Source organism: Antrostomus carolinensis, unplaced genomic scaffold, assembly GCF_000700745.2.
Source record: "Antrostomus carolinensis isolate BGI_N321 unplaced genomic scaffold, ASM70074v2 scaffold9727, whole genome shotgun sequence".
In the NCBI taxonomy this organism is placed as follows: Eukaryota; Metazoa; Chordata; class Aves; order Caprimulgiformes; family Caprimulgidae; genus Antrostomus; species Antrostomus carolinensis.
The window spans coordinates 118,959-128,646 of NW_010328164.1; the positions used below are offsets into that span (position 1 = coordinate 118,959).

The window sequence follows — 9,688 nt, forward strand, 5'->3', positions numbered from 1 at the left end:
TGCTGAAGAACCCAGCAGGAACCTCCTGCTAAGGCCGAGAGGTTGAAATCCATATGTGCAATTTGCAGCAGTCACCAATTGCTTATATTCAATTTCCTGACCTCAGTGATCTGTGCTGCTTCCAAGGGCTCTAATGCATCCGTCTGCCGAGTTTGAAGGCTGAACTTCATCAGTGAATAGAGCTGTTCACGTACCACTTGGCTGAAAAATCTCATGCCTGATGGTGCTGAGTGTGTTCACCTGCTTCTCTGTTTGGAAAGGAGACAACAATGGTCTAAGGACACTAGAGCAATCCCTTTGCAGCTTTCACAGAGACTGGGCAGCACTGCTGCCTGTGAGATCCAGCTCAGTGGGCTCTTTGGGTGGGCAGCAAAGGCAGGATGGGTCCCATCCCTTCACCTGGGGCTGGCTGTGGTGTGGGAATTGCTGAATGCTGCTCTGCTTGGGGCAGGGGGGAAAGATGGTGTTGGTGTTTTAACCCCAGGTGGCAACTAAGCACCACACAGCTGCTTGCTCATTCCCCCCCCGCCCTCCCCAGTGGGATGGGGGAGAGAATTGGAAGAGAAAAAGTGAGAAAACTCGTGGGTTGAGATAAAGACAGTTTAAGAGGTAAAGCAAAAGACACACACATAAGCAAAGCAAACAAGGAATTCATTTCAGCACTTCCCATGGCAGGCAGGTGTGCAGCCATCCCCAGGACAGCAGGGCTCCATCACAAGTAACAGTGACTTGGGAAGACAAATGCCATCACTCCTAACATCCCCCCCTTCCTTCTTCTTCCCCCAGCTTTACATACCAAGCATGACATCACATGGTGTGGAATATCCCTTTGGTCAATTGGGGACAGCTGTCCCAGCTGTGTCCCCCACAAACTTCTTGTGCACCTCCAAGCTACTCACTTGTGGGGTGGTGGGAGGAGCAGAAAAGGCCTTGACTCTATGTAAGTGCTGCTCAGCAATGACAAAAACATCTCTATATTATCAACATTGTTTTCAGCTCAAATCAAAAACATACTATGAAGAAAATTAACTCTATCCCAACCAAAACTGGCACAGATGGAACATCTCATACCAGAGGGAGAGACAGGACCTCGCATCTCCCACCAGACAGTGGTGGCAGACTGAAGCTGCTGATGGTGCTGGGTTCCTGGTACAATGATCCCTGCCATGGGGAAAGCATATGGTGGAAGTGTGAAAGGGGAGAGTGGGAAAGTATGGGATTTATTAAAGGTTGTTGAGTAGAGCATATGAGCATCCAGCGTCTTAAGCTTCAAAGTATCAAAGAGTTTGAGGAGCATTGCGCTGGAAAAACGCCTCGGATCAGTTCAAGGTGTATACTGTGGTGCTGCAGCATCCCACAACGCTGCGAGGCCCCTGCGCTGGCAAAAACAAGAGGAGTGATTACGTTGAGTGCTCAGCCCCAGCAGTAACAGTTGCTCATTCAAATGAGCATTGCAGCGCTGGCTGCATTAAATGGAAGGAGATTTTTCATGAGCATAAAACTACAGCAAATTGATGCACTCGAAGCACCCGAGAAGGAAAACGGCCCAATTGCACCCAGCAGTCTGAGGCACTGTGTCTCCAACTCTATTGAACATGACAGATGACACAATTTTCTCCTGTTGTAGCACCAATCTCAGACGCCGTCACCCCCTGACCCCGCTCGGCCGTCAGCCCCGAGATGGAAGGGACGCTGAGCGTGGTGCCGTGGGCACCAGCAGCCCCTGCCCGCATCAGCACCACAGCTGCCTTCACTGCCACCAGAGCAGAGGGAGGAATTTCTCTCCTTGAAGCAGTATCTGCTCCAAATGCAAAGAGGAAGGCAACCCCACTGTGCGAGCCCTACAGAGCAGAGAGCCAAACCCTCCATCCTCAGCCTCCAGCTCTCAGCCACAGCTCAGGTAATCCTTGATTCAGGAAAGTCAGGATGGTTACTCAACAATTACCCAAAAAACCCCCCAATAGTTCCTTTTACCCCTACACTTGGTCACTTCTACAGAGAAGACAATAAACAAAGCAGGGGAGTCTCCTAATATTTTTATTGTTCCTTAGATAACTGTGGATAGTACAAAGTTTTTCCTCTTAAAAAAAAAAAATTAATTACCTTCACACTTCCATAAACAGGGCTTCCCATGGGAATCTGACGCCACAGAATTTCCCCAGAAGCGATTTCCAACCACCATAATGCTATGCAGATAGTATAACAGTAAGAGAATATTCCTGTAATTATCAACATGAAATCGGTTATCTGTGTATAAGGGTGAACACTGATTTTTTTTTTTTTCTTTTTAGAAACAAAACCATCATTTATTAATCCAAACTACATCATTGCATTTACAACATTCATTGCATAAACTGGACATACAAAGTTTTGCCACCTCTGGTAAATAACAGACATACATTATACAATATATTTGCTGAATACATAAGTTCAAACAATATGGGTACAACAACTTGTTCATAATACAGACTTAAACCATCGTGTTTAATAGTTACTAAGACACAGATCCATGAGCTACTTCGGGTCTCAGCACAGTTAATCTAAGTGACAAGAACACAGTTGAGAGACAGTAGCTGCAATGGAAGGCGAAGAAAACTAACCTGTGATAGGTCTTGTTCAGACAGCGAGAGCTCCTCACGGGTCAGCTTTTTCTGCTTCAAAATACAAATCACACATCCATCACAGCTGACCGTGATGTCGGGAAAATGTCCATGCAACCCACACACAGAAGAGAGCGAGTCTCCCAAGGATAAACTTTCAACAGTCATTGCCTTACTTCTTTAGTATGTACTATAGGTTTGCTATCGGAACAGAAACAAAACAAAACCCCAAACTTAAGTGGTTCTTGAAGTGCAGTTCCAGCTGCAAGTACAGGGTTACTCGTGAGTCTATAACACAGGGCCAGACTTCTAGAAATGTAGAGGTAATGCTGATCTGTCAGGTTTATGCTGAATGATCCTCCATGACGTTGGTCTTAATTTTGGCAGCTGTTTATATATTTACTTATTTAAAGTGTGTTTCCTTGATGTTAGTATATATTTTTTTAAATTCGTTTCTCCCTTTTTTCCTTTTATTTTTTTTTTCTAAATCAGTTTCTAAACAAGGATGGACTACAACTCATCAGACCTGATGACGTGGAAGAGGGTGACATTGTAAAGTATTTGGTGCCCGTTGTTCCAGGCATAGAGGGCCCGATCCTTGGGGTTGTAGTCCAACATGGAAATGTGTGAGTACTTGTTTTGGAAGGGGATGTCGATGTACTCATAGGTGGAGGCGTTGGTCTGGTAGGCGTAGTGCACCTTGGTGCCTCCCGAGTAGCCGTTGGTGACATAGAGTGTGCCACAGATGATGAAGGCCTCCCCGGCACTGCGTTTTGGGTAGCTGGTGTTCCAAGTCTGGAGGCTTTGCAGGGTGTTGGGGTCCAACTTGCTGATGACGATGTTCCCTGCGTTCTGGTTGGTGGCGTAGACTGCCCACAGCCCGTTCTCATCCACCATGAGGTCAATGTCCGAGTGGCCACCCCAGGCGTAGTGGTACATGTTGTTGTAGCCGGCATAATCCAGGCTGCGAGTCTTGAGAATGGTCTCTGTTTTCAAGTCAAACCTGATAATTATGTGGCTTTGGTATTTATTGAAATAGATAGAGCCATTGTAGACCACTTGACCAGTGCCTGACCATGGGTGAGGGAGACGGTGAGAGGTAAAATTGTCAGTATTCATGAAATCTGCCATGGATTTATATTCACGGACGAAGCGGTTGTTGTGGTAACTGTCCATGTACCAGACCTGGGCGAGCAACAGAAAGGTGGGGTTAGAAAAAGGCAGAGACGCAGCTGAGCCCTTTGCACATCACCCTAGAAACTGAGCTGGGAGCAAAACCCAGAGCAAGTAATCCAACCTGCTGGAAAACCATGTGTCTAACACCTGCCACCTACACCCAGAAATAAATCCAGTCTTTGAAACCCAAAATCAACCAAGAAATCAACTGAATAGCAAAGCTTTCCTAGGGGGTAACCTCGTCTCTCCCCAGGAACCTGAGAGCTTAAGCTGCATGATGGACACCCTCCTTCCAGAAAACAACATCTTTTCTCTGGCTAAACCCAGCACATTATGTTGATGCTGCTTTTGCTTCCTGTAAGCCCCATCGTGGTAGCACTCCGTAAATGATACCAGCTGCTGGGCGGAAATCCATTAATTTGGCATGCAGAAGCAATGGATGCAATCACTCATTGTCAAGGAAATTCAGGCAAAGTCCATATTGGTTTAAAAACCACACACTTCTGCATCAAAAGCTGAAACCAAGGCCGCTAAAATAGATGAGACAAAGACATAAAAAAATCTTGCTGTTGGTAGGTGGGGGAGAAATTTTAGATCATCATTTAAGTGCCAGTTCACTAGAAACGCTGTCTAGACTCCTTAAAAAAAAAAAAAAAAGAAAAAAAAAAGCTTTTGTCATATGAAACCAATTCTGAGGCAAATGACAAAGCTGTGCAGTTAGTAACAAGAAGAAATATCCAGCCAGTGAGTGACATTCTGTATGCAGTTGCTGCCTACAAATACAATCTGGAGAAACTGTTTAGGAAGGAGAAATGGTAAATTAAATAGCAAGAGGCTATTAGAAGCTTATAAGGATGCAGAGTTGGGTAACGGTGTTGTGCAAACTTCTTTTGCAAACCCCTTGTAAAATCTGATGGTATCGTCTCTGCAAGATGGCTGTCCCCAGGGTCCCTTAGAGGAGCAGACAAACATTTACACACAGAAACTGCTTTTGGCTGCTGTATTTGAAAGGCCAAGTGAGGTCTGCAAAAACTTTGTGGGGAATGTCAGCCCTCCATCACTCCCTCCCTGGAAACACTGCAGAGGTGGGGAACGAGTGTGTGGCAAATGGCTCTGATCTTCACACCTCTCCTGTGGCATTGAGGCTGGCCAGCGAAAAACCATGCGTGTCCCTGAGCCCAGGGCAGAGAGATACCTGCAGCCTGGGAGAGCTTCTGCTGTCAGACATGTCGCTGGAGAGCGTTCCTCACTTAATGAAATGCCTGCATTCAACCAAACCAGCTTGGGAAATTAAAAAAAAACAACAACCCCAAACCAAACACAGAAAACTGATTATCTCCCTGCTGCTCCCATTTCATTATTTGGTATTAAAAAATTACACATGCCAATGCATTGTGCTCAGTTTTTAGAGAGACAAAGAGAAGCCCAGAAGAGCAGAACCCCAGATCATCACGCTGGAGCTACAAGGTGGCAGGACCCAAAGGCATTTCATGCTTTGGAGAAGCAGAGATTGATGGAGAGCAACATCTCATTGCATTGGCTGGCTTGGAGCAACCTTCTCCCACACACTCCTGCCCATGCACATCAATCCTGGTGCTCAGCACCCACCCGCTGCCTCGCCAACGGGCTGCTCCTGCGAGACTCGCAATTTTCCCCAGTTGTGTTCGATGATTTCATGACATGAACAAATCACCATGTGAACCACCAAACACCTCCTGGGGCTTGGCAATGTAAGATGGATATGATCAACTGCTCATCTCTCCCCATGCCCAGTTTCCTGCTCTGCTGGGTGGCCAATGAAGATCGCTTAATTGCGTGTTTCTAATAACATTCCCAGTAGATTTATATATTATATACACATACACACATGTGAAGTCTGAGCTACAGTCCAGAGAAAACTGCTTGTCTACTCTCACAACAAAAATACACTACAGAAAAAGGCACGGGTAAAAAAAAAAATTAAAAATACTGGTTTGAGACAAAACTCTCTGAAGACATGGGAAGATCTTTAACATTTGATCAACCAGCTTCAGCTGCAACAGGCCTGGCTCTCCCTTCACAGATGTATAAATCATGTTAGTACTGAGGGATGCAGCAACAACAGCCCAAGGAGGACAAATCTGTCCCCTCTCTTGATCAAAACAAGATGTGACGTGGGTAAAACCTTCACATCCCACTTCATAATTAGGATCTTAATGGGGCTATAGGTGATGCTGGTGCCTTCAGCCTTTGATGGAGGCTGCTGTGTGCAGGAGGGAATTACCATGCAGACAAGCTTGGTGGTTTTTGTTTTGTTTTGCTGCCTGCAAATCCTCAGCAAACACTCGAGATATTTTCCATTCCACCAGTCATGGGAAGCCTGGATTGATTTTCAGCCGGTTATTGGCCTCCTGCCTCCTTGGGATCAAAACTGAATGGTTTGAATGGAAAAACAAAAAGACCAAAACAAAGCAAAACAAATCTCTCTCTGGCTGCAGTCAGTTAATTCCTCACAACAATGAAGGTGGAGGATGGAGGACAAATACAGTCAGATCACACTGGAGGCACCGGCAGCAGGAGACCACCAAGGACCAGGGTCCCTCTGCTTGGCCCCAGCTCCCTCCTGGCTGCCAAACCCAGATGAGAAACCCAATATTTGATTTTTTCCCTCCTGTGGTGGGTATAGCCCCTGTGGTGACACTTCCGAGACCACACGTGCTCATCACTGCAATGAGTTTCACCTGCCCTGGGAAGGGACCACTGCATGGGGCTGCTCAGCCTCCTCCTCATCCTCCCTCCCTATGGGATCCTCAGCCACCTCCTGCTGTAGAGGAGCCCTGTGAGATGAATTAGGACTTTACACAGGTTTCACAGGGCACAACCTTGGATGTAACGAGTTTTCAATGACCTCATCCGCGTTGGTGAAGGAACATAGGGATGAAGCTGTTGTGGTCTTACCTTGTTCTCTCCCTCGGGAGCGAGAGGGTCCGTCATCCATGATCCGAACCTGGACCCCGAGGTTTTAATTGTGATTGGGTCACTTATTCCTGTCAGCTTGCCACAAGCTGAAAAAGAGTGCAAGGCTGGTGAGCACCATGTCAGACCACCACTGCCGCTCTTGGGGGTCTTTGCCAGCCAGCCCCGAAGCCCCGATGAGGGGCACCAGCGCTGGCCACCACCCACATCGCTCTCTGCCCACCGCTCTCCCCCACTGATAGGCAGCTCTGTTTTTATTTAATTAGAAGCAATTAGACTGAGAACAATTGTCAGATGCTTTTGGTTGTTTCATGCCTTTTAATAAAAATTGTCCTTATCACACTGCCCCCAAGAAAACAAGCTTTCCTCAACCAGCCGTGCTGCTAATGTTGCAGAATAGAAAATGAGAAGAGTTAGCCGGGGCCGAGCAACCAGGCGGAGAAATTAGCCGAATGGCTCTGCTCATTTCTGCTATAATAGAGTGGGTGCAGCCAAGATAAAATGACAGACGTGGCTATTCCAGCCCTGCTGGAAACATGCATTTGTTACAGGTTATGCAAAGGAAAAAAAAAAAAAAAGAAGTGAGAAAAAAAAAGTGAGAAATTATTTGTAATATAAATCTCTTCCCTGCAAAGACCATTTACCAGCTTCTACCTACCACCTTCTCTGTTCCTTATCATGTCTGCACACTGAGGAGACACTAATGAATTAACCAGCCTCCTCCTATCTCCTCTGCCAGCCTGGGCTTCACCAGCACCAGGAGATGACTCAGATGCAGCAGGGTGGAAGGCAGGAGGTGGGGTGTCCCAAGGGTCCTTCAAGAGCTGCCCCGGAAATCCTGCCCAGACTCAGCATCACCACCACATCGACTGCACCCGTGCAGTGCTACCAGCCAAGTTTGGAAGTATGTTCAGGTGCTCCACACTGCTGATTTCATGCCATGGCATTCAGTGGGCATGTCAGCATATTTGCAAGCCCAGCGAAGTGCTTTGCTGCAGTTTTAAGCCCTAAACATGAGGTGAAGCAGTGGCACCTCTCCCCACAACTCTGCACCTGCAGCCCGCAGCAGCTTGTTCCCTTCCATAGTTCTGTCCCCTGACACTGAACTCAGTGTCCCTCCGGGGATGCCCATGAATAGATGCCTGAAACACTACAGCCTCAGCATCAAAGGTGCAGCCACACACCGCGTTCCTATTTCCAATGATATCCTCAATTTTCAGCAAAACTGTCGTTCTGGTCTCCTGCAATGTGAGTGTTTCAGTGTATGTGCACTAAGGAATGGCAGGTGAAGAGATGAAGACACCACAGGAGGGACTGGGGCTGGTCTGTTCAACCAAGGAACAAGTGACTGGACAAAAGGAAATGGCCTCAAGTTGTGCCAAGGGCAGTTGAGATTGGATGTGAGGAAGAATTTCTTTCCTGGAAAGGATTCTGTGGTGTTGGATAGTCTGTGGCTATGGGAGCACTTATTTAAAACCAGGACATATCCAGTGCAGAGCTGGTCCTGCAGCAGCATCTCCTGAGCAAGGCATGCTAAGGGCAGCGGCACTAGGGGGACAGACACAACCTGAAGTTCAGAAGGTGTTTCCTGACTTCTTTTTGATGTGAAAGCCTCTGGCAGGGCACGGAAGGGGAAGTTGGTGTTGCTAGGACAGAGCAGCTGCTCCAGGTGCTGGGTTTCACAGAATCCCAGAATTGCCTGGATTGGAAAAGCCCTTTAAGTTCATGGAGTCCAATCATGAACTCAACACTGACAAGTCTCCGACTAACCCATGTCCCTCAGCACTATGTCTACACGACTCTTCAATCCCACCAGGGATGGGGACTCCACCACTGCCCTGGGCAACCCCTTCCAATGCCTGAGAACCCTTTCAGGAAAGAAATTCTTCCTCAGCTCCAATCTCAACTGCCCTTGGTGCAACTTGAGGCCATTTCCTCTTGTCCTGTCACTTGTTACTGTACTGTGGTATGGATGGCTCCACTGCTCAGTGTGGGGTACCTGTGGTCCAAGCCGCTGCTGAAATGTGGGTGGAGCTCTGCCCACTCAGGACAAGGTCCTTCTGCTCAAAAATCCCAAGTACTTACACTGTGCAATATCTCTTGGCTGCCTCTCTCCTTAGCCATTCTCACCTACTCCTTTATATTCCTGATCACGGTCAGGGGACACGTCCACCTACCTCAGCTCTGAGCTGCTGGGCTCACCTTAGCCTGGGGCATAAAACAGATGAAGATATTTTTGATATACACCAGCATGACATGGCCAAGGGGACCACCAGTCTTCCCACAGCCTACAGACACCAGGCAGTTAAAGAGAGATCCCACCAAAAAGCAGAGCTTTCCTGGCCTCACTGAGACATGACGTATGGGAATCTGTCCTCCTGCCTGTCTGACACATTCAAAACCTCTCAGCTCAGGAGGAAAGCGAAGAATTGACAAAGGGATGCAACACGTTAAAATAATAAACACATAATGTCTTGCAAATTCCCCTTGCAGAGGACCAGCCTTCCTCTAATCACAGATCTGCTCAATGCCGCCTTCCATTATCGCAGTCCAACATTGCTGTCACTTTATCTCTTTCCTTCCATTTCCCTTGAGAGAAAGGTGGCATAAAAGCTCATTGATTCAAAAATAAATAATAATAAAAAACCCCAGCAGCAGTAGCTGATAAGGGTAAACTAGTGTTTGTTTGCAAGTAGTGAGGCTCCATCTCATACATATTTAGCTTGAGGCACATTCACAGCAGCTCTTCAGCAATGTGAGAGGGTTGCTCTTGCACAGGGCAAGGTATTTTCTTTCTTGGTGTAAATCTACCATAGGCACTCAGATGCTGGGGGAAGGTTTAAAATAGATCCTAGAGCCAAGAGCTTTAAAGCCTCTAGTGAGCTGGGTCCACGCAGGTCTGACGGGCTTAACACCCAGGGATGGACAACTACGGCCTCTGTGATCCTCACTCACCC

At 47.2% G+C, this 9,688-nt stretch overlaps 1 protein-coding gene across 1 annotated transcript in view; it reads right to left on the bottom strand.

Annotated features, from left to right (window-relative positions):
- Positions 1-2,022: 2,022 nt before the first annotated feature.
- Positions 2,023-9,688, bottom strand: part of OLFM1 (olfactomedin 1) — a 19,879-nt gene continuing 12,213 nt past the window's right edge. Inside the window, exons 4-5 of the mRNA XM_010172162.1 lie at positions 6,714-6,820; positions 2,023-3,785 (exon numbers count right to left, since the gene is read on the bottom strand). Coding sequence (XP_010170464.1) covers positions 3,111-3,785; positions 6,714-6,820 — 782 coding nt within the window. The 3' untranslated portion in view covers positions 2,023-3,110. The remainder of the gene's footprint in view (positions 3,786-6,713; positions 6,821-9,688) is intronic.